Below are 25354 nucleotides of genomic sequence, written 5' to 3'. Positions count from 1 at the left end.
CAACAGGCAAAAAAAGTGTCCAGATTCTCCCATCTTATTTCCCATCAGCCTCTCCTCTCTGTCCTCATATCTACTGAAAGCCAACTCCCATGCTCCCCTCCGTCCCATCCCTCCCCCTTCACTGACACACACTCATATTTTATTTCCTGTCCTGGCACATGCACGCACACACACACACACACACACACACATACACTGGCATTCACCCATTGCAAACACGCTCTCACCTGCAAAGACACCACTCTCTCCAATTATCTGACCAAACCCACACATGCACACACACGCACATACACACACGGCTGTGCGCATCTTTGCTCGATGTTTTTCCAATGAGGCGTTTCTTTGGGCGGGTGTGGGCGCATCTGGTGTTTCTGTCTAAAAACCTTAAGCCCAGTAAATGCAGAAGACCGAGGAAGAAGCTGAGGGGCGTGAAAACCAAACCATGGGTGAGTGAGAGACAAATATCAAACCACATGTATGTGCTTCTCTCAGCGCGTCAGTCTTTTCCGGCAGGGTTTTAATCCAAACAAACAGAACTGTAAGAGTGTTTCAGGGTGTGGGATGATAAAATACTTTTACTAACACATGTGATGATATCAACATTAAAATAAAAGGCTTGAATGTTAAGATAGCCCAGATTTCAGAGGAGTTTGTTATACTTCAGCAGTGGGCTAAGGGGGCGGATGATACCAGTTTTGGGTTTCAGTGTAGAGGATGGGCACCAATGTGTTCCACCCTGCCATGAAATGAACTCACAGCATGTGCTGAAATGCCCCGGAGTAAGAGATAAAATGAGCACTGATGCGTTTTCCGCAGCTGTTAGACTAACTAAGGAGACTTAGCTGTTTGTCAGTGCTGCCTGATCACAGTCTAACTTTTTCCTTTCTGACTATCTGAACACCTCCTTCTCTCTGTATGCCTGAAATAGCCAAAGTCACCCCACTCAGCTACACAACTCAGTCTATGTATGTCCCGTTTACTGACATAGAGAATAAAGTCGTCACAGCAGGGAGTTCCTCACGATGTTCCATTTGTGCACTTACTGATCTGGTTCTCTATTTAGTTTGCCTGAAATCTACTTTAATTTAATTAAATTTCCCCCCCCCCCCTCCCACGCATTACATGATACTCTCTTAATGGATGTAATGTTGACATGGTCTAAGTGTAATGTGATCACTGTTAGTTGTACAGTTTACAGTACAGTGAAAACCCGTTTGCTGGCAACAGCACAGTTTACAGTCGCCATCAAACTAAAGTATGCTATGGTGATTTTCCAGCAGAATTAAGTTTGGTGTCCTTCTTATGACCCACATAAGCCTGTCTATTCATAGACGGATTTCAAGTAATATAACCTGTCTTGTAGTGGCTGTGTTGGAGGGGCACAGCGGGTGTAAACAGCTGATTGGATTCCTCACACAAATTTCCTACTTAAATAACTGATATTTAAAAATAGGTGAAGCTAATTCTTCTTCTTTTAAGATGACGTCATAGCAGGCATGTAAAATACGCTGTGTTTATTACAGGCCATCTGTGCTCAACTCCTCCGATGACTGCAGACAACTGCAACTGCAAATGGTTCAGATTTGTGTCTTTGCTTTGTGCTAATGATGTAGTTTTATAACTCTCATTAAATCATCACCCCCAGCACCAAATATCTGACAGAGATCCGTAATCCTGGTTTCTTTTAAGAGTGAGAATACGAAGGGGAGAACTTTTTGAAAGTTGGGATGACTTCCAGTCTCATATTTCTTTTAGTTTAACGAGGCATGTGATCAAAAGTGTGTAAAACACTCTTTGTTTTACCCATAATCAGCCATTCGGTTTCCACAAAATAGACGGATAAAACAGTCTTTCACAGTAACTTGCGTGAGCAAGTGAAAAAAGACTTTTACCTACACGTCTTCCAGTTGTTAGATATTTTCTCATTGTTCCTGCTGTGAACCTTAGTTCTTGTGCCAACCATTACAACATTTGTGGCTTAGCTACACAGCTACTGCGCGGTTCATCAAGTTCACAGCCGTGCTAATGGGTGGTGTGTGTTTCTGTGCTGCCATTGTAGAGGATGGTTGTTTCTGGGAATTAGTATTTTATTAAGTATTTCATGATTTTATGATTATCTGCCTTTGAATGATTTGATTATATAAAATATCTTTTCACCTCTGCCAACAGTCCTTTTTTAGTGTGACAAATGATCATGTTTTTGGCCACGTGAAACAGGACTCCTGCCTTTGTGTGGCCACGAGTAGCCTTCTTTAAATTAGATTTGTGGAATAGCAAGATTCCTTCTGTACTTGCAGGGTTTGGGGGGTTTAGATGTGTGTCTAATCCAAGCTTTAGTGAGAGTGTGCCTGGTCAGTATGTCTGCATGCAACTGGAGATTGTTCTGCATGATCTGGGACAGGTGTATAGAAAACTGGGGATTAGCGTATAGCACAATTTGTTTTGTATGCGTGTGTACAATTGAATGTGTGTGTATGTGTGAGACAGAGAGAGAGCGGGAGAAAGAAACATTGAGATTAAAAGTGTATCTGTTTGTGTGCGAGAGTGTGTGTATGTGTGTGTCTTGCTTAGTATGTGTGTTCATATCCCAGATTACCCTAAATTTATCTTTCTACCGGCGACTGACTATCATGACATCACCGGTGACATCACTGGCGATAACACAGGATGTCCTTTCTCTGATTGCTATTTTAATCTGTTGGCTAAAGATTTTGGAGGGTTTGATAACAAACTGATTTTAATGGAGGCCATTACTCCCTTACATTGGCCTAATAACAAGTGCCTGATATCAAACTGCAGCTATGCAGTGATTCAAATGGTTATATTATATTCAACTTTCTCTTATCAGCCTGAACAAAGCTAACTAAAGAACCAGATATAATTGAATTGGGAACCTTTTCTAAATAAAATGGAAAATTCAATGTTTTTTAAACCCAGACTTGGTTAACCTTTGTCCTGAGCCCAGAGGGAACTGTATGCATGAGTCGTTGCATATACCCGCAGTTATTATCGGTAATTAAATCTTTAATCACGCCTTGTGTTGTTCTGTTAGGTGGATGGCTTGAACGTGCTGCCAGCTGCATTTATCAGTAGCTACTGAACATCTGTCTCTTTCCCTCTTTTCTCAGTGACCTTATCACACTCTTGCATCTTGATGTCTTGAAAGTTAACATTTAATTAGACTGAATTTCCATCTGTAGCTCCCCTTACCAAGGTGTGACGCAGATGAAGATGCCTTAAACTCTGATTGGATTGAAGTGCATTCACATGATTGTGAATGCGATTAATTTGATCTTCTGGATTTTCTTCTTTGAACTGAATGCAAGCATTGCTGAGACGGGAACAGAGCTGAATAATGTCTCAGTTTTCTTTGACACAGGGCTGAATGAGTGGTTAACCAGAAGTTACCTGATGATGTAATCAGCTATCAGCCATGTCTGATGCCAGTAATCACTGAGAATTAATACTCGATACTTAATCCATGGGGGATAGGGACAAGGCATTTAATGGCATTTAACCTTTTTTTTTTCTCTATGGTTACAGGTGATACTTACAGTTTACCTCAGCGACACCAAACAGATGCTAACTGAGGTCCCCGTTACTCCCGCAACCAGAGTTGTTGATGTTGTTGAATACTGCAAAGAGGCCGGCGAGGGGGAGTGCCACTTAGCCGAAGTATGGAACGGACATGGTGAGTCCGTCAATGATAAACAAAAAGAACTGACTGACATCCAACTACTTGGGAAAACAACAACAACAACAACAACAGCAAAAAACCTTTTAGGTCTGGTATGGTCTTGACCAATGCTCCACTAGTTTTCTTTTTTCACTGGAAGTAGCTGCCTATTACTGAAACAGCAACGCTGCAGGTCATAAACACAGTAATAATGCAACCAAGTAATAAAACAAAGTAAAGAAATAAAAATATTGCCAAGAGGCCACTACAAAAAGTTGCCATTCGTGCAGATTATGCACTAATTAAATCAATCAATTGTTGCAGCAGCTTTGTGTGTGACAAAGCACATCTATCTGATAATACACTTAAAAATAGACACTTTCTAGACACAATCTGCATTTCCTTAACCTGTATTGTCTGGAACGTAGCAGCTGCAGGGAGAACAGAAAACTAAATAATTTATAATAATTCAACATTTTGCTCAGCAGGATCATCTTTACAAGGAGCAGAACTTTTGGATTTTAGCAGCCATGAATGCAATAAATACATAGATAAATATAAACCATCCGCACCACTGTGTTACAACTTCAGTGTCACCACTACATCGCCAAGAATATCACAACCTGGGAATTCATTGATGATTTTTATGTTGTGGAATAAATCCTAACCGAATTCTGATTCAAAAACCCAGTGACCTTGGTACACAGGAGCCAGAGGGGCTGAAAATGCAAATTTATTTCCACACCTCGTTCCTGCAGCATCTCTCCTGATGCGGAGCATAATCCCACTAAAACTCAGTTCATCTCATTCTTTGTCGTTTTAGACCAGACCTGCTTCTGTTCCACTGATGTTTGGTACTCAGTTGATTAATATTGACAGGCTATCTTTTGAGCATCAGAGTATTTACATGATTTTAATCTGGAATTATATGACAGGATAATCCCTGCGTGCCTCTGGCCTAGATTGTTTGTTTTGGAGCCAATTATAAACGAAGGCCTGTGAAATCAATAAGAGTGCTAAGTGCCTCCTGAATGCTGGCTGTCATTGTAAAACCTCAATAGTCCATCGCATGCAGACAAAGACAGTTACTGTGTCCATGAAAGCGTGGCCCACATTCATTCAATCATTGTAGAGCCCACATAACAGCATGGTGTGTTTGTGTAGCAGCGTGGTGTGACTGAGCGGTCAGACGGGCTATAAATGGCTCTAATACCACACTGTTTCTTAGAGGGTGACACTGTAAAGCGACACATAATAAATGGTGGTGTAAAATGCGTTGTGTCAAAGCTTAGCTGTGTGACGAGAGGCTGTGCCTCAAGGCCACAAGTGGCCTAACAGCCGGCACGCACGTGTGTGTGTGTGTGTGTGAGAGGTCTCAAAGCCACTGTCTGTGTGTGTTATTCACCCACATGGGTTGATGGACTCTGGTGAGAATATTTTTATTTGGTTTCTAAAACATGACTGTGGTCTGGCCTTCTTTCTTGGTTGTTTTTCTGCTTTGATCACATAAGTCCATGGTCGTGATTAACATTAACAGCTGTTTACTTCTCAGTCCAGAAGAACTGCTGTGAGCTCACCGTCAAACTGCAGTTCTTTACTCTCCGCGGTGCACAGAACGCAGAACGCGACACTAACGTTCACTTTTGAGTTGGTGACATCTTTTCTTATACTGGAGTCAGCTCTAACCAGCTGATCTTGCCCCTTTCTGATAGCGACTCCATTCTGGCTTGAATATGCGCCATTACTAAAAGGGTGCAATAGAAACTCGAGCTCCCAGCAAGAAACCACATGTCTGGCATTAGAGGAAACATACAAAAAGCTAATTTGAGATTATAGAAATCTGATTATTGTGTTACAATTTCTAATCTTAATGATGTTTACACAGAGTCAAATGTTCAAACTCAAGTCTGGTTTTTATGGCTGCACCACACTATTAATTGGAACTATTTTATATACGTTGTGTATATCCCCCAGAGTTGTTTTTTTTTTTTTTTTTTAATCTTTGGCAACTTCCTGCTGAAATCTGAAATCAAGCTCCGTGGGATCAGCCACACAGCCTGATTCATCAACATGACAGCAGCAATTAAAAAGTTAATCAGCTGAAATGTGGTCTTTCCCAAGCCTCTCTAAATTAGACACTTTTTGACTTTTCTCACATGTCCTCACGTGTCCTTCTGTCTCTCTTCAGAACGAGTCCTCCCTCAGGAGTTGCTATTGTTGGACCTCCTTCAGCAGTGGGGGGCCAGGAGACCAGAGGTCAGCTTCTACCTCCGACACTGCCCCTCCTGGCCACAAGGTACAGGAAATCAAACACACACACTATATGCTGAATCCAACTTAACATCTTTGTGATTGCTAATTGCTGACTGACAAGAACAACTTTCACAGAGTTCATATTTTTGTCAGTGTTGAGCAACATTCAGTCACATGTAGAAGAAAGCACAGAGACAGTGGTGTGTGTGTGTGTGTGTGTCTGTGAGGTTTAGAGGTTAGGTCAGGTTCTTTGTCAGTAATTAGCCAGATAAGCTGATTAGACTTACATAACATGGTACATACCTGAAGGAGAGAGAAATAAACTAAAACTAAAATAAAATGAACATCAGAAAATATTCTTTAAAAATATGTTTACAGCTTTTTGAATGCTTAACCAATATAACAGTGCTGAAGAGATTTCTTTTCCCTAAATTTGAAAAAAGGAAGTGGGTGAAAGATTGAGCAGTTAGTGTACAACTGCAGGGCTGCTGCTGGACTTTACTGTCACACTGGTGTGATTTTGTGTCTGTCAGGGGGAGGACAACCTCACCACCTGCTGGTGTATCCCCTTTATACTCCCCATTCATTAAAAACACAATTATCATTCATTAGAATCTTATCATTATCAAATTCTTCTGAATAGTGAACTGCATTCTGAAAAATCTACAGAGCGCCTATTACTTTTTTTTCCAGCTTGGCGGAGACAAAAAGCCCATTGCAGGATTCCATTTTTAGCATTTTCCCAACAGATACATTCCTTTTTATTCTAAAAGAAAAAAAGACTGGGGTCCAGTGTCTCATCTAGTTTGGTCTGCTCTGATCTGGTCTAGTCTCTACTCTGTCCAGGGGTCCGGTCTCTGGTCCGGTCCGGTCTAGTCTCTGGGGGGTCTGGTGTCTCGTCTAGTCTGGTCTGGTCTGGTCTAGTCTCTGGAGGGGGGTCCAGTTGCTGGTCTTTTCTAGTCTCTGGGGGGTTTGGTCTCTGGAGGCGTCCCATCTCTAGTCTGGTCTGGAGGGGTCTGGTCCAGTCTCTGGTCTGTTCTAGTCTCTACTCTCTGTAAGGGGCCGGTCTCTGGTCTGGTCTCTGGAAGGGTCACATCTCTAGTCTGGTCTGATCTGGTCCGATCTAGGACCTGGGGGGGTCATCGTTCCTTGCTGTAGCCCAGTCCATCACTTGTCATCAATTAAACAATTATTGGTTCTTTCCTTCTTATTGTAGGGCGACAGCGTTAAACACTACTCTCCATTTGTCTTTCTGTCTTGCAAAGCAGAGTGAAGTAGGCCATGAGGATCCTTTACACACCTATAGATTGAAGCAGAAATTATTGTGAATGAAATCGTTTTGAATCGAATCGTAGCCCCAAAAATTGGAATTGAATCGAATCGTGAGATAGTAAAAGATTACCACCCCTAATATCCATGCCACTGCTCTCTCTTGGAAGCAGCTAGAAGCGCAAGTTTTCAAACCTAGTTCAGTGGTTCTTTTTTCTTTTCACTTTTCTCTACTGCTCCACTGTCAAGGTGCTTTGCTGGTCTACTTATCTACAGTTTTAATTGGAATAAACTCTCATCATACCTAAAATGAAAGCAATTATGGTAAGAATAAAACTCAAATATTATAAGTTCTAAATCGTGCTTATGGTAGCTGTGTCTATTGTTTATAACTTTTAAAAATATGTGCCAAGCATCTTTTTCCAAATTCAGGTTAATACGACATCAATGCCTGTCCCATGCACAAAGCATTAATCACTTGTTAGATGAGAGATTCAAGGGGAGTGAATGGAACTGGCTGTAAAAGCAAAAAGACATGCTTGAGCAATGGTTCAAAAATCTGAGTATACACACAATTTGCAAGACCCAAAAAAAGGGAGATTAAAGAGAACCGATTTATTTTCTGCAAAGATGAGGCTCTTTCTGGCGCAAATCCCTTCTCAAAGTCCTTGATCTGCCTTAGGGTAAAAGAACACAAGAAACTCCCATCATGACAGAGCAGAGGTAAGAAATAGCTCCTCTCCAGTTGAAGCTGTGTAAGGCTGAAAATAAATGGGAGAAAGCACTTAGAGCCTGAAAAGCAACAGTGTGGGGTAAACTTCTTTGAAATCAGATCTTTGCAAGCTTCCAGGCTGCTGTTAAGACAGCCGGGAAGCAGCTGGAGGCCCAACATCAAGAGCCCCCCCCCCAAAAAAAAAAAAAAAAAAAAGTATTACAAGCCAAGGAGCGACAGTGGGCAGAGAGGTTTGAGGACCTCAAAGAGGAGTTCAAAGAAACAAGTGAGAAGAGGTACAGAAGGAACTGGTTTGTCAGGATGTTCGTCTCCGGCTCTGGACTGGATACAGAACAGAAGGGGGATTGTGTATGGTTTCCAGCTATGTACAATAATCCTCCTTTCAAACGTGCATGGCAGCCTTGAACTTATCTGCACATTACTTGAAGGAACTGTTTGTGAGAATGTAATTGCTGAAATCAGTTGGATCAGAAACAGATTCCCCTCTGTCCGCTCAATACTCCGAAAGAACTGCAGCAAATTTGACTTTTCTTCCCACGTTTCCAGCCCCAATATGCAAGTTTAATGTCAACTATAGCTCTTACAAAATACATGAGTGATTGGCTCTTTGATTCCTTTCCTGCAGCAGCCAAACTGTCTCCTCTGTTTGCTGCCAATTTGTGTTTGACTCGTCACCTTACATCATAAAACAACTGCTTAAACTGGACAATTGCTGCCCAAGGATGAGAGCAGCGCATTACCCTAATGCATTGCCTCCTCCTGTGATGGGTTTGCATCTCCCACTCAAGGACATCACCTTCATCATTAAAGCTTAGCCTGCTTTTCCACAGCATCAAATAGGCGTGCATCTAATGATGTCTGTCTCAATGAATGAATGAATTATTAACACGCTTCTGTCCTACAGTTCCTTGGTGTAAACACTGTTTTAAGTCTTGTGTTGAGTCCTGTGTTTAATCGGCTATGGTGAATGCTAAGTACTGCTGTAAGTGCTCTATTGACTGGAGGTGAAACTTGGAGCGGCCCTTGGATTAGCCCAGATTTAACATGTCTGGTCTTAGTAGCATTAGAACGAACGACGCTATTTATAGGTTACACACTCTCAGGGGACGATTCAGCCACACACATGAGAGAAAACAAGTGATTCCTCTTTTTCATGCGTAGTCAGAGTTCATCTTCAATTTTGCTCAGTGACCTTTCTATCTCACCCCAAAAAGCAAATAGAAACATTTTTCATGACCTGTTTTTGCTGCTATAAATAAACCAGCGTGCATGCACGCTATGCAGCATCAGGATTACGACAAGGCAACACCAACATCGCAGGCAAGCCGCCAATAACATCTTTAGTACGAAGAAAAACGACAACTGATGATAATCAAAGACAGTATGCATAATAACTTTCCCTGTTGTCCGTAATAGTTGGTAGAATTCCGAATTTAGAGTATGATTGATATAAAAAATCTCAAACACATATAAGAAAATAGCATCAATATATTTGCAATAGATTCTGATAGAAAATTTTGATTAAATTACGTATTTGTGATCTATATTAGATTAGATAATACTTTATTGATCCCCATTGGGGAAATTCGAAACATGGGGTGTATTGGAAAGGAAAGCACGTTTTTAAATCCAAAAGCAGATGTTGCATGTCCTTTTCACATTGTGCTAAAGCAACCACATGGTTGAATGGTTAATTGATGCCAGGACCCTTCCTCTCTCCTTCCGTTTCACACAAGGATCAACGCAACCAGGTTCTTTTTAATGTCTTGTTTCAGTCTCCGGCCACATTGTTCAGATTTCTTTTCATTGTTTATTTATGCAGGAAGTCAGCAGCCTTTGGAGCAGAGCTGGACCTTGGAAGAGAACTCTAATGACAGGGTAGGTGTTCACACACACAAACACACACACACACACTCACAGGTGGGCTTGAAGCTGAAACACATACTGTGTTATCTCCAATTAGCTCAACGTCAACCTCTGGAACTTTTGTACAAAGAAATAAGGACCTTCAGCACTGTAACACATAAATATATTGATGAGAGCTTGATTTTGAAAAGATATTGTAGATTCCATTGAACTTTTATCAATGCGATATGTCCTGTACCTGTACTGTATACGGTTACAGCTGATACCGTACCAACAGCACATTACAGATCAGATCAGATCTGATCAGATCAGAAAACTGATTCTCACATTGATCGCTTTGATCTCAATCCTGATGTAATCCTAATATCTTAACTACACACTCCAATAATAAGCTGCACATGCTCATTGATGCAGTATTCAGCTGCTGGTGCTTGTGATATTTAGCAAACTTCTAATGTGAAAGTTGAGAGACTACTTAGCAAAGAGCCAGCTAAATGAAATACAAGCCAATGATCAATAATACTGTGGTTGATATTGATATTTTGTTGGCAAATTCAAACATCTTTGCATTTGTCTGTTACTGTGAGTTGTTGCACACCATACAATACAGTACAATGTCTGTGCAAATTTTGAAAGTGTGTGTGTGTGTGTGTGTGTGTGTGTGTGTGTGTGTGTGAGAGTAGGCTAAGGGATTAGCTCACAGATTAGTGACAGTGATGATTATAGTTTACTGACAGTGAGACTTTTTAAACACACACACACACACACACACAGAGTAAATACTCTATATAGTATAATTATCATACATTGACAGACAGACAAATGCAACAAATTAGAATTAGCCTTTTGTCAACAGTATGACTAATTATCGTGAGGTAAGTGTTTTGTTTTGCCCACTCACTTTATCCTGTTATATTCGCCAAAATAATGACTGTCAAAGTAAAAACAGCGACTGACCTCATGCTGGCGCTTTATTTGTGTTTAACTGCTATTTTCATCTGCGTTAACTCTTGTATTGAATGTGGGCTAGACGTCTGCTTTGGACACACTGGTCAGGCCTTGGTTAGCCAGTCACGAGCCATGTTTGGATATGTGTATCTGTGTTGGTCAGTCTGCTGGTTAGTCACCCAGTGTAGATATCTGTGTGTAAGTGTGTGTGTGTGTGTGTGTTGGTCAGTCAGTGAAGGTAGGATTAGCTTGGTCCCATGACATAACCGGGCTAAGAGGATTGTTAGCTGGCCAAACAGCTCCTCCTCCTCCTCCCTCTTGTCTTCATCCTCTCACCTCACTCACTCCTTCACAGTCGTCTTGAAGTCTGTCTCGCTTCTGTCCTCTGCCTTTTATACTTGGTTTAAGGCAACAACAGAGAGTTTGGGGGTGAGTGTCTTTTTCTCTTATGTGAGGGTACATGTTGATGTTCCTATATTGATGTGCACGTGTGTGTGTGTTTGTGTGTGTAAGTGTGTATGCTTGCGCTACACTTTCTCCCCACCTCACACTTTTTTGCAGCCTCTACACATCAGCTTGTCATTCATAATAGAACAATGGGACAAGTGAAAATAGGAGCGGATGTAAAAGTGACTTTGAAATGTGACTGAGTGTGTGCTTAAACTTCTGAAAGAAATTCACTCTGACTTATTGTGCGATTCAAAATAAGAATATTGCCAGAATAGGACGTCTGGCGCTTTGTGTATATATGCGTGTTTGTTTTCCCAGAGCAGGAGCACGGTGAGTTTTTATGTCAGTGTGATGGGAAAACTGGACAGTAAATGCAGGAAGGGTGTGCCCTTTGGCCATGTGTGTTTGGACTGACATTGTTACTTTGTTTGTGTGTGTGTCTGTGTGTAAGTGTCAGGCTCACTTAGGGATGTTGGTGTATGACTCTAAGTTAGGGTGTGACTACTGGCTCTATATAATCATATCCAAAAGCTCTGACTTACTCACTCACACAACAAACATACACCAGATGCTGTTTATTCCCACACATGTAAAAATGACGGTGTTGACAGATGATCACGTCTGTGCGAAATAGCGCAGAGAGTTCTATGATTCCAGTGAAAAGCTCTGTTAGATTAGTTATTGTCATTCAAGTCAGTCATTGCAGTGATTCACGTTTACTTTAATGACTGAATGAGCAAAAATTAAAAAAATCAGGACAAGTGAATTCTTTTTTGGGGAATTTCTAGAATTTCTAGATATGAGTTGGCATTTTATAACGGTATTCTCCGTCTCTGAAGGATCAATTCTAATGATTTGTTGTGATATTTTAGAATTTTTCTTCAAATCTATGAATATTTCAGATTTAAATGACAGTGGCCCCCTCAGGCCAGAGCTCAGGTTCAGCCTTTCGGTCCACTCTGACAGGGCTTTGAAAGAAGCACAGCTATGCTAATAATGGTAGCCGCTTTAAAAACACACATTTACCAACTGAAGTGTCTCTTAAGGAGACTCCAACACTACCAGGACTCTACTCAGGAGTCCTTATATCAATTTTTGACTTCATTTGTTTTATCATTGATGTATCACAGATAACTTTTTGAATAAGTGAATATGTTAACCATAATATCACAGAAGGATTTGACATTACATTGTGACAACACAGCCCGCTACAAACTTTGCCTCTAACCTGACGTTGGCCTCAGGTGCAGTCACACTCTTGGAGATAAACCCCATCACCACACATACACGCACAATTCAGTTAGTCGATCCCTCAGTGTGTAACTCTGCCCCATCCAGCTGTGTGCAAAAGCACTGCTGAGAGATATATTAAGGACTCAGGTGTGTCTGTGTGTGTTTGCGTGCTTTTGAAAAAACACACGTTAGGGGTTGTGTTGATGCAGATTAAGATGAATGTTTTTACTGTACGCCATTTTCTAGGGCTATTTTCTGGCATCAGGTGAATTCTCCATTCATCTAGCTGCTGGTTTTGTATTTATTCTTGAACTCTGGTTAAGGTGTTCACAGTTCTCTGGGGTGGGGTTCAAAGATGTGCCCTCTCAGTGTAAAGGATGGTCTCTGCAACAAGCGGGCCACCCTGCTGTGTGAATGTTAGTCACTGGAGTGGCTCTGATAACAGAGTTTTTCCCTTTGGGCTGACCGGGGAAGCAGGAATGTCTGAAGGCTGTTATTGTAGATTTGGAGAAATATTTTTACTGGAGGCGTACAGCAGATGTGAAGGGGATGGGTTTCATTGCTAGGGGGACCTATGATCAGAAAAACCTGTGCGCATGTGTGTTGGTGTGTGCCCAGTGTGTGCGTGCACAACTATGAGAACAAACACACTGGAAACCATAATGCTCACACACTGAGCGGGTCAAATATTTCCATGTGCTTCAGATTATCATGTGCGTAAAACTGACATAAAGAGCAGTGACCAGCAGCAACATGAGATGTGTTGATAAAATTACAAAGAAATTGTTCGCAAAAACTGATCGATAGCAGCCACTTCGTGTTGCGCAATTTCAGCAAAATGATTCAGAGCGGAGCTATTCATTGATGCTATTACAACGGAACTTTGGAAATCGGGTTTCACGGGAAGTACAGGACTTCATTCTGAGAAAACATTAGTAACACATTTCCCATACTCAGGATCTCAACATTCAGATACAGAGGAAACTGTGTGCAGAGGAGAGTCTTTTCAACCAGCAACAGAGTTGAGATAACACTGCAGTCATTTCCACTTCGGTTGCCAGATTCTCTCTGTTGTTGCTTTAATTAGTCCAGTCAAAGCCTTTGCAACATTGTCTTTAAAAATCCAAATAACTGTAAAAAATTAGACAGCTGTAATGCTTCTCTGGAAACCTTGGCACAGATCAAAAAGGGGAAAACCCTGAAGTTTTAACATATATGATTGACATAGCTCCCGGCAACTTGACAGCAAAGTCTCCCACCATGGGCCGGCGACTTACAGTTTTTTCCAATTGCGAAAACACAATTTTGCGAACTAGTGCGGTTTTATCAAAATACTTAACACAATTCACAAAAGCACACACCCAAACTGCAAAATACCTCAGATATCTGCAAAATGAAGCACTGAAACCAAAACTACATATACCATTATCAAAATTAAAAAGTGGCACTCATGTCATTCATATTACCAGATTTTTGTCTAACCAACTACACACCGTTGGGCATAATGTAAAGCACTCTCATCTTTAGCATGCTTTGCCATAATACTAAAATAGTTGTAGAAAATTCTTCAGCCTGTTCACATGCACAGAAATATTTGCAGATATTTAAAATTTTTAAATATTTTTTTATTTTTCACCAAACAAGTCAGTGCAACATATGCACACCAGATATATTTTCATTGAAGTGAACAAAAATATGCTCATAAAAAAACTGTAAACTGAAAAAGAAACTTGCAAGAAAAATATAGGCAAGAAAAATAATTAGGCAGCATCTTGGGACGCCATCTTGGGTCTGGCCACAATGCCTCGTCCACATCACAGACAATATCTTCCCTTGCCAGACATCGAGGGAAGAAGCGCCTGTACCCCGGTGAACATTTGGCCCTTTCCTCCACAATGGTTACGTCTCTCTGTCCTTTAGAAAAACAAAAAAAGAAATATTGGACAATGAAGCCTAAAGATATTTCCCCCACAGTAGAGTAAATTGTACAGGAAATGTGTACAGTTAGTGTATGACATCAGCCATTCATGAAGTAAATAGGTGTCACCCAACTGATACACTATGACGTGGGGTGTACTACATAGTGTGATAGGTTACGTACCTGTGCTCCATCCAGTCCGGATGACAGAGGCAACAGTAAAACGGCTCAAGTTGGGCTGCACTCTCTGCCCAGCCTCTTGAATTGTCAGCCCATGGTTGATGACACGATCAACTAAGGTTGCTCTGATTTCAAGTTGTTGTCTCCTTTGGCTATGAACTCCTCTATCAGCTACCTCACACTCTTTCTCCCCCTCTCATTCTCACCCTCCCTCTTCCTCTTTTTCTCTCTGCAACATCTTCCATTGTTGTTGTAAAAGAAAAAGGGTGCTCACCTGTGGTGTTTTTATAGTGCTTCCTTCCTGATTGAAGTGTTAACAATTAAGCATTTAGGTGTTTGGCCAAGTTCAACATATATTGGCCAAATAACTCAAGTAGTGTTGTGTCATTTTGAATGGCAGTGTTTTGAAATTTCAAACGTGACTTAATGTCCGATTGTTGTGTCTTATGCAGAGAACCGTGTTCAGTTCATTTAAAAAGTGCCATTTTGAATTACAAAATGTGTGTAAAGCAGAAAACGTGTTTAGAGTTTTGGAGACTTGACAGGAGGTTATGCTGTGTGTCAGTTTAAATAATTGTCAGTTTAAAATGGGAAAAAATGTAAATGATAGTTACAGGAAGAACTGGAAAGGTTACAGGTAAACATGTTTTGGACAATAAACCACAAATGGCTTGTGGAATACAGTAGCAAAGTTTGTAGGAGGTCATGAGAGGTGATGGTGGCTGTTTAATGAGCTGTCTTTTAACATAATATGTTGGCATGGTTAGTCTACAGGAAATAATCAGTTCAAAAAAGCTCTGTTTTTCCCTCTTCTCCTCCTCCTTCTTATCCAACTGTTCCAAACAGACCAGAAATGTTTTTATCCAACCAGTCAAATGAAAGCTATCTTCATGTGGGTTGTCAATGACCTCGTATAACACTAAACTCTACCAATGATTAATAAGAATGCATCACATGCAGACTTTGCTGTAATTTTGCATGTAAAAATCTCACATATCACTTATTCAAAATGGAGCCAGCCCCATCTGGAGGAAATACTAAAATGATTTTCATGTGGCTTTATCATTTAATGTGATAGTGTTGTCCACAATTGCAACTGTGTCCCTCAGATCGGAAGGTGTTTTTTTTTTTTTTTTTGAAGAGCTGTTGATTGTACCAAAAAACAAACTTGAGCAAGTTTCAATAGTTCTGACAAACATTAATGTTTCAGCCTCCAGCAGCTACTGAGTATGCATGAAAATGTCATCCAATGTCAGTAAAACTAATGATAAGTTATATATCATTATAGAAACACAGAGCAGTTATTCACTGTAACAGTTCAGACACACACACACACACACACACACACAAGGCCCACTCCCACAACAGAACCTAGAAAAACAGCATTGGCAGAAATTCCAGTCTGCTTGCATTACTGGATGTGTCTGTGTGTGTGTGTTAGTGCATGTGTATTTTACTGAGGAAACAGATGTGTGTCTAGTTCACAGAATGAAAGAGAAAATGTGTGACGCAGCAGTTAGGTCACATGTCACTATGCGTGTGCATGTGTGTGTTTGTGTGTGTTGCAGAGAACGAGACAGAGACAGAAAGAAGAGGCAAATATGACGCAGCAGGAGTCAGCTGTTACTCTTTCGGTGTGTGCGCACACGTGCGTCACATCTGGCAGGAATGCGTTCCACGAGATCGTTGCGCATGCTTGCATGGCCACTCATCAGTGAGCATAGACGTTATTATCATCGCCGTTATCTTCCTCACAGCACACATCTGGAGCTGGAGGCGGAGGTTGATTGAGAGCAGCTCGTGCTCCATCAGGCTGTGGTGCAGTGATTTCCCTTCTGAGAGAAAGTGGGAGAACGAGGGAGGTGTGAGGGGGAGACAGAGAGCCAGAGAGGGGAAAGTCGCTGCAGCAAAAAGCCAGCTGCAGAGGAATGACAGGGACTGAGAGAAGGAGAGATGAAGGAATGCAGATGAAGAAATGATGTTGATAGGGATAGAGGAGGAGGACGGGGTGGAGACGGATGAAGTGATAAAAAAAGGCATGGATGGAACTAAAAGAAACAGATGATGGTGTTAGAAGTGGCTGGATGAGCTGTATAGTGTAAAGGGAGCAATGAATGACTCTCTTTCATTGTTCATTTGTACAATTTGGTTTACATGTTAGTAGTAATTAAATGCAGTTTCACATTAATGGGCCCTCCACTCTGTCCACACGTCATACGAAAACTCACCAATAACTGAGAGAGTCTGTGAGAGAGAGAGAGGGAGAGAGAGCGAGCGAGAGGAGGGAGGGAGGGAGGGAGGGAGCGTGGGCCGAGTAAGAGAGGCAGAGAGCGGGGGGGAGAGAGTGTCGTAAATCACAGCACATCAGCAGGCAGACGAGAGGGAAAGTTGTGATAAGGATCGCTCTCGTTTCCCCTCCTTTAAGCTTTTCTCCCTCCGGCCTCCAGCAACATTTTTCTACCTGAAAGCATTCAGGTCCAGTGTGTCTCTGAGTGGCTGTGAGGATGGAGTGGAATGAGGTGGATCTGGTGCAGGAATTCACTGTTGAAGGACAATGCAGCAAAATTAAAGTCCGCTCCTGCAGGATCACATGGGACAGCCTGCAGGTAAATACAGCACAGCGGGAGGCTGATGGGAACTGCATGTTAATGTCAGCCAAGTGGGGTGGGGGGGCTCCGAGCAGCACAGTCTTAATAACGGCATTAGCGGCAAGATACATGACACTGCTGTGAACTGTCAGGTGAACTGTTAACTTTTCAGCAGATGTAAGATGCATGTCATCATGCCATCATTAGAAAGGTACAAGCTGCAGTCTCTGCGCATATAAACTTCACTGACAGGAAAACTCCACCTTCTAAATAACAGATGACAGCCAATTAGGCAATCTGAAGACAGCGTATGCTTCCGCAAACCTGACACTCTGAATTTTTATGTTTGATGACTCAGCTGCCCACAAAATTAGTTTCTGAAATTGCCACGATTCAACAATTTGCTACTGATTGTATTGAGAAGCCCAGATGCAGTGGAAGGTTCTGGAAAATTTAGTTCTGTCATTTTTTGATGTATCGTCACCTGATGGATTTAATGCGCAGTAACATGTCATTCAGTCATTGGTGTAGCATTTGTGTAGCATTTAAAAGTAACTTTGAAATACCATATATCATACCTGAACAGTGCTGAACAATAAAGTAAAAAAAAAATAAATCACAGCCTTCAATTAAATAAAAAAAAATATATTGGAAATATTGTAACAAATTTATTAAATGTATCTACAAGGCTAGCAGTTATAGAAATGTATCACAAACTACCTGAAAAATTAAAGCACAATAACTGAGAAATGACACAGCTCACACAACTGGAAACTTATCGCATGTTATTGTGCTGCCGATGAGGCCACCTACTAGCTGTGTTGAATTTCCCAGGCTGGATTACTTCTGTCATTAATCCAACATCACTAATAGCACTGCTTGGTATGAGTTGCACCACAGCTGCTACAGCCGGCCACCATTGTGACAGCAAAATGGATAACAGCAGCTCATAATAACAATTTTAAACATTGAAACAATCTGAAAAAGGGAAACTACAGGGACAGCTCATCCAATTCTGTTTATAGTCTTGGTTTTCTGACTTACTGCTTTCCTGATGTGGCTCACAGGTCTCGTAGTGTTGTTGTCTGCAGAAGTCAGTGAATATTGGACTTGAGTGAATGTTTACCACAAATCCAGAAAATCAACTACAGATAAGTGACACTGTTGCTCCATAACAGTTGGATTTGTAAATTGACGTGTTCCCCAAATGATGTGTTTCTCTTGTGTTCACATCTTGTCTCTATGTGTTTAAGTATAGTGAGTCCTCTGATTGCAGTGCATATGTGGTTACTACTCTAAAATCAGTCAAACATTGTCAGACATCTAGGAGACTCATGTTGAGGCTATATGGGGGGAATCCTTGCTGGCCTATAGCCTCACCTAGCCCCACCTTAGTGCCAGAGTTTGACTGCATTACACTGGGAGATGTTTCTACCAGCAGGTGTCTAAAGCAGAATATTAGAAACTCCTCTGAATATATAGTGTTATAATACAACACCTCAGCCAACTCTGACTTCAGTGCTGAAACATATATTACCACCTCTGTGACAGTGTCAACAAACACGATGCATTATAACAGTAGACTGTGATAGGAAATAGTATTGAAACAGATTGTACACTGCAGGTTGAGCTTGGAAAGTGGAGAAAAAAAGAGAAAATCTGAGTAAAATAGAAAAATGCAACCGAGGTTATCATTGCCTCATATAGGGAATGCTGGTGGGGCTCAAGTTGTACACCAATCGCTTAACACGACATCACTGCTACGTGTCCACATGATAACAGTGATGGTAATTAAACCAGCACTGCTCTTCTTCCACTTGGCAGCACTGGACTGGAGTGGGAAGCACATCTGCAGATCCTTCATCATGCACATCAAAGTGAGGATCTGCAGAATCCCATAGGTCAGCAGTTAGCTAATAATATGTGGCAGCACTGCCTGGAAAAGTCTGTGTAATGTGTATAATGCCATCATCTAAAACATGATGTAGTGTGCGTTATGTTTGAAAACTGTGCGTCTGCATAAAGTTAGTGAATACTTCTAACAGAGCCTGTGGGCAGTGATGCTGTCTGTAGCACAGTGTGGCTATCGCTGTCATTAATCATTCATACTGATATTTAGCTCAGTGCTAATGCTGCCAGAGACAGAGATTATTCTCCCTGAGCTGTTAAGTGGCTGCTGGGTTTAATTCGTTTGACTGATTTTACTGAATTTCTCACCAGCTCCTCCCTGAGTCGTGGCACTGAAGTCTCCACTGAGATATGTGAGAATTTGCTTTGAACATTTAACAAAACCGACTGGGGCCTCAGTGCCTTCCAATTTAACTGCAGTCAGGGGTTTAGATCTTATTTCCAACTGGATAGAATTTGAAAACTTTTGCATTGTCTAGCCTCGCTGTGTACTGGCAATGAATGTAGCAGGCCAGTTGCTGTTTATGGATGTGTGTGTGTCCATGTGTGAACATGCACAATAGCAGGATGTGGCTGGGCTGAAACCTTCCTCTGTTGTCTGTTAAAGCCATCCCCAACCCTCCCACTACCACCACACCCTCAACCCCCCAAAATACACAGCCAAACATTTCCGTCCACAATCAGAGAAATGTTTGTTCTGTACCGCCACCTGACTGTGTGTTCTGGTGTGTTCCTGACTTGGCAAAACACCGATAGCAAAATACATGACGGATGATCAGTGTGATTCGTTGTTTTCAAGCCAAGCTTGACGTCTGTGTCACGGAGCTCGAATGACCAGGCCAGATAGGATTCCTCAAACTAGTGCCATAATTCTGTCGCTCTGTCAAGGCCACCAGCTGCTGGCCCAACATTTCTACGACACACTCAGGATGCTCTTTGACCTCAAGTGTGAGATGATATGTGTGTGCAGCTGTGTGTCATCTTGTCAGGAGCTATCCTTTTGCTCCATCACGTGTAAAGGAGATACACAGAAGGAATTATAGGCTTTTTTATGGACATACTGTATTAATCTGTGCAACCCCCGTGTGTGTAGGTTCCCCGAGTGGAGCTGACCCTCTCTGAGCTCCAGGAAATGGCCACAAGACAGCAGCAACAAATAGAAGCCCAGCAACAGATGTTGGTCGCTAAGGTAACTTGAACGGATTACCTGTCAGTAAGTGTGATGTTATCTACTCTAGAGTCTGCCTGAAAAGGTCAGCCATGAGGCACCAGCAGCTAAGGCCTCCAAAGAATGTGCGTGTGTGTGTGTGCGCGCGCGCACGCACGCACATGCAAGGATCACGGCTCATGCATCTTCCCTTGTAACAGGACATGTGAGCCAGGTCAAAGTTTAAGGACTGGAAGGATCTCAATTCACAGCTGTAGACAACCATTCCCCTTCCAGGTTTGTGTGTGTGAATGTGAGAGACACAGGTCATGGTCACTTGTCCCCTATTCCCACATTAGGAAGTGACCCTTCGGTTGGCAGGATATGCGGTCACTACAGGAGCCACAGCTGCTGGGAAGTTGAAGCAGAGCTGTATTCCAGGAAAGAGTCGGGGTGTTGAGCCAAGGAAAAGATAGTTTTAATTTGTTAAAGGCACTCTACTCATTTAACAAAGTGTCTACACAGGAAGGAATAAATGTTTTCAACAGGGAGCTGGAATAAGCTTTTCAAGGCCAATTGTGGCAACTTCTTGCTGATTTTAAGCATTTTTAAAAGCAGTAATTTCCGTGCTAAAATGACAGTTTCCTTCCAGTGTGTAAGTGCTGAAGCATTTCACTCTCCGCGTGGAAAAGTCCTTCAGCTGCCCCATTTTCCGTCAGTTCGATACATCCATCACTTCAATATAAAAGGATTCAAAGTAAAAAATGTATTAATAAATAAAATCTAAAACACAGCTACAGCATGTGCACATTTACTCCTGCATCGAAACAAGCTCCTGTTATGTAATTTTTTTTATTTGTGTGTGTGTGTCTGTGTTCGAGTGAATGATTGGAGGCTTCTTGCCAACATTCCATTTCCCACTTTGTGTGTGTGTGTGTGAGAAAGCGAGACACACACTGCAAACTGGTCAGCTGTACTACGTGCCAACACAACGCTGAGGGAGAGGTGTAAACTGCCTCAGTCAGCATCACACATGACAGGCCTTGTTTTTCCTCTTTCTCTCTCTTTCTTTCTCTCCCTTTTATTTCATTCCCTCCAACTTTGAATGCACAAATCCATGAAAACCAGTAGCCGCACGATTATACACAATATGGCGAAAGAGTCCTTTACTCCAATTATTTGACAATACTGCTGTTGTGGTGGATATCAGGGCAGGACAGGAAACTGGATACAGGGACAAGAGGCTTTGGTGACAGGAGTAACGAATGAACACCTCAAAGAAAAAGGAAATGACAGTGGATTTCCCAAAGGCCCCCTCCCTCAGTGAACATTCGTGGAGTGGACATCAAGGTGGTGCAAACCTACAGTTATTTGGGAGTACAGCTGGACGACAAGCTGGACTGGCCCCCTAACACAGATGTTAGGGGGACAGACGCTGTTTTTCTTAAGGGGTCGATTCCTTAGACGTCAGCAGAAAGATGTTGCAGATGTTTTATCAGTCCTTGGTTGCAAGTTTACTGTTCTGTGCTGTAGTCCAAAACAGAAGGATGCAAGGCAGCTCGACAAACAGGTCGAAAGAGCGGGCTCTGTGATTGGAACCAGATTAGACTCACTGGGGGTTGTGTTGGAGGGATGCACACAGGAAGGTAGACTTCATCTTAGATTACTCAGACCACCCACAAGTGGATCACAGAGACCACAGCAGTGGACGTTTAAATCCATCCACGATGAGGGTTGGAAAGAAAATCATTCATTCCCATTGCCATCAGACTTAACTATTAGAAGATAAGCTGCCAGATAGAAGAATTTCATCCCGGGGATTCCCCTGAGTACTTCTGATTCTGATTCTGATTATTAGGGTTTTAATAAAGACTCACTAAGGTAGCACAATATGTAATAAACACACATTATTGTGTTGTGAACTCGGGCCCCTGATCATCTCTGCTTCAGGCTTAATGTCCCCCGAGGAAACCAGTGTTTATGCTTTTCAGGCATAATGCAGTCAACATTACGTTACACCTCTCGTGTGTGTTAAAGCTACTCCAAAGCCGCACACATGTTTTCAGTTACTGGCTCACAAGGTGGGCGGCGCCATGATGGGAACTCATGTCACCAAAATCTGTGAACGAATTACAGTGATCAACCCCAGTTTGCATCCGTGAATGAAAACACGTTAGTGAGTTTAATTCATGAAAACAATCAGTTCGGAATTATGTGGAAATATCAAACAAGGGATGATCCAGTTCCATTAGAGGACGGGCCACTTGAAACAGTAATATTTATATTCTCTGTCTACTCTCTTGTAAATGTTATCTTTAATGGCAGCACCTGTATCAGTCGGTATTAGCACAATTCTGAGTGACAGCATGATGAATGTGAAACTGTTGCAACAATAAAAAGAGGTATGTGTATACAAACTGACAGCATGGGGCTGACAGCCTTGATTAATGACTCAAACACTCCAAACAAATTTCTTGTTTTTTTTTTTTTTTTTCACCAATATTGCGAAAGCATTCAGTGTGCTCTCCTTCGGACATAAATGTGGAACACAATCAGTCAAGTTGAGACCTGGAAGAGAGGAGGAGAAGGTGTAGGGAAATGCTCATAGCATTGTGTCATCGTGTCCTCATCTTCTTTCCCTGTAGGAGCAGAGGCTGAGGTATCTTCAGCAGGGAGGCAGGTCCAACCAGGGACAGACACAGGTCAGGTCCATCAGTCTTTGAAGAGACCTTCAAATCATTTTTTACATAAATATGTGCATTGGAAGCATCTGTCTGTGGAAAATTTAAAATTGTAAGCAAAGTTATGGCAACTTTGATATCTTTTTGATATTGCAAAACGTTAGGAATTTCTTATCATGCAATTTATACGTGGTTATATAGTTTTGTTTTGTTTTTTGTTTTTTTGCTCTCCTCTTTTGTACAGTCGGAAGCTGAGAAGCTGCAGCGACTGAAGGAGCGAGTGGAGACGCAGGAAGCGAAGCTGAAGAAGATCCGAGCCATGAGAGGACAAGTCGACTACAGCAAACTAATCAATGGAAACCTCTGTAAGCCTAAACCCCCTAAACTCACTGCAGAGATAATTGCTATGGATAACAGCCACTGCAGTTTATGGCTACAGGACTATAGACCATGAATTTAATCTTCTGAAGTATTCGTGTTGCTGCAACACGAAGGAAGCTTTTGAAAAACAGTGCTACACCTGATATATTTTCAACTGTTCACCTGATATGCAAAATATGCCCTAAAACGTCAGAAACGATTACTACCATGAACTGATGTCACCGTGAATGTGTCTAATTTCTCTCTTGGCCTCTGTGTCTAGCTGCAGAGATCGACCATGTCAGCAGTCTGTTTCAGGAGAAGCAGGCGGAGCTGCAGTCTGCAGTGATCAGAGTGGACCAGGTAATGTACTTGAGGGTGCGAGTTTATTATAAATGTGTCAATTCCACAAAAGGGTCGGTCGTGGCTAAGTCCTTTTTAAAACCTTTTTTCGCCAGTTGACTCAACAGTTGGAGGATTTGAGGAGAGGCCGCCTTCAGTTACACTCCGTTGCACCAGCACAGGGGACTCCTGGGGGGTCACATGGAGCTGTCCCTGGCCAGAAAGGCTCACCAATGTCAGGTCCTGCAGCCTTGGAGCTGAGGAAGCTTTACCAGGAGCTGCAGGTAAATCAGACCATTTACTGCTGCTGTTTCCTTCATTAGAAATACATACATTTTTCTCATATGGTTCATGAGAGCTTATGAGTGTTGATCTGCTGTGTGTCTCAGGCTCGTAATCGCCATAACCTGGAGCAGAGCAGCAAGTTGGCCCAGAACAAGGAGCTACTGAACAAGAGGAATGCCCAGGTGACAGTGATGGATCAACGCATCGGAGACCTGAGAGAACGACTGCATAAGAAGCGAGCCGAGGCACTGGACATTATTAGTCTTTATTCAAGGCTAACCAGCTAATTATAAATGCATGTCATTCCCCTCAGCAGCCCAAAATTTTCATGCTGTTGTTGTTTTAACTCTCTCCTCCAACAGTTAAGCCGTATGAACGGAGGAGGCATGTCCTCCCCTCAAACCTCCTCCCACCCCGGTGGTGGAGTTTTGGGCCGAGTGGCAGCTGTCTGCCCCTACATCCAGGTTCCATCTGAAGGGAGACAGGAGGCGGGGTACCCCCTGCCAGGCGACCCACCGCCCAAACCCACTCCCCTCAGCCACACCCGCTCGCTCTCAGGTAGGTCCAAAATGGCCTGAAGCGTCACCTTTCCTTGCTGCATTATCTCGACTCTCTGCCTGAGCTCTAACTTGCTGTCCTTCCTTTTCCTTTTCCTGTCTGTCAACTCCATTTTTTCCTCTCCCCTTATCTGTCGTTGTTGATGTTACCTTATATGTTGACGTGTTAATGTTATGGGTAATTTTCGTGATGATTGTTTTGTCACTTCTTGGTGTTGTGATGGTGGTGGCTGTTGTGACTCTTTTGTGACATCACCTCAATGTCATCAACTGATGTTTGTGCCGTACGTGTCGATGTCATTGTGATGCTGGGTGTGACCCTGTGACAGAGGAGGACAGGAGTGGTGTCAGGAACCCTCCCAGCCAATGGAAAGTGTCAGACTTAGACATCGTCTTGTCAGAGCCCACTGAGACATGGGAGGGACCTCAGTCCCCTCAGGGGGGCAACAGTGTCAACAGTGAGTCCCTCCCTAGGTTGTTAGAGAAACTTGTCCGCTGGGGATAGATTAGCTGCACCGATACAGGTGTAGTTGACCTGTTTACATCGCATTTCTAAATTATGTGTGATGTTTTAGTGAGATTATAACGCCTTTGGCTGAAAAATTGAAGGCTGCCTTCAAACCGTCCTTGATATGGACTGTTTATGTCCGGCTATAAAAAACAGATGGTGAAGAGGCGGAACATAATTGAATCAGATACACAGTCGCCTCAGATCAAAAGGTCATATGTATAAGGACACAGACATCTGGCAGCTGCTCGGGGTCAAGAAGGCCAACATAAACAACATAAATGTATGGACAACCATAATCCACATTTAGATTTTTATTCAATTATTCCCTCAAATCCTCCTGCCTGATGAGAGATAGTGAAGAACAGTTCACACCCAGGCTGGAATTCGCAAATGAGTTTCTGCTCAGTTTAACTTGCGTGTGTTTAACAAAGTGTCTTGAACCAGGAGTG

General features: G+C 42.3%; 1 protein-coding gene across 3 annotated transcripts in view; it reads left to right on the top strand.

The window, feature by feature from the left end:
* The first annotated feature begins 268 nt into the window (after positions 1-268).
* The window catches only part of LOC115036050 (apoptosis-stimulating of p53 protein 1-like), a 34752-nt gene continuing 9666 nt past the window's right edge, over positions 269-25354 (top strand). The window contains exons 1-12 of one of the 3 annotated variants that reach the window (XM_029494152.1): positions 269-446; positions 3544-3691; positions 5865-5972; positions 9754-9809; positions 20116-20211; positions 22815-22871; positions 23095-23215; positions 23494-23573; positions 23669-23836; positions 23942-24082; positions 24200-24395; positions 24724-24852. In XM_029494152.1, coding sequence (XP_029350012.1) covers positions 330-446; positions 3544-3691; positions 5865-5972; positions 9754-9809; positions 20116-20211; positions 22815-22871; positions 23095-23215; positions 23494-23573; positions 23669-23836; positions 23942-24082; positions 24200-24395; positions 24724-24852 — 1417 coding nt within the window. In that variant the 5' untranslated portion in view covers positions 269-329. The remainder of the gene's footprint in view (positions 447-3543; positions 3692-5864; positions 5973-9753; positions 9810-20115; positions 20212-22814; positions 22872-23094; positions 23216-23493; positions 23574-23668; positions 23837-23941; positions 24083-24199; positions 24396-24723; positions 24853-25354) is intronic. The other 2 variants (XM_029494153.1, XM_029494154.1) reach the window with 2 other exon arrangements.

Source organism: Echeneis naucrates, chromosome 22 (assembly GCF_900963305.1).
Source record: "Echeneis naucrates chromosome 22, fEcheNa1.1, whole genome shotgun sequence".
NCBI classification, from domain to species: Eukaryota; Metazoa; Chordata; class Actinopteri; order Carangiformes; family Echeneidae; genus Echeneis; species Echeneis naucrates.
The sequence above is the reverse complement of the archived record's forward strand: the minus strand, read 5'-3'. Positions and strand labels throughout refer to the sequence as shown.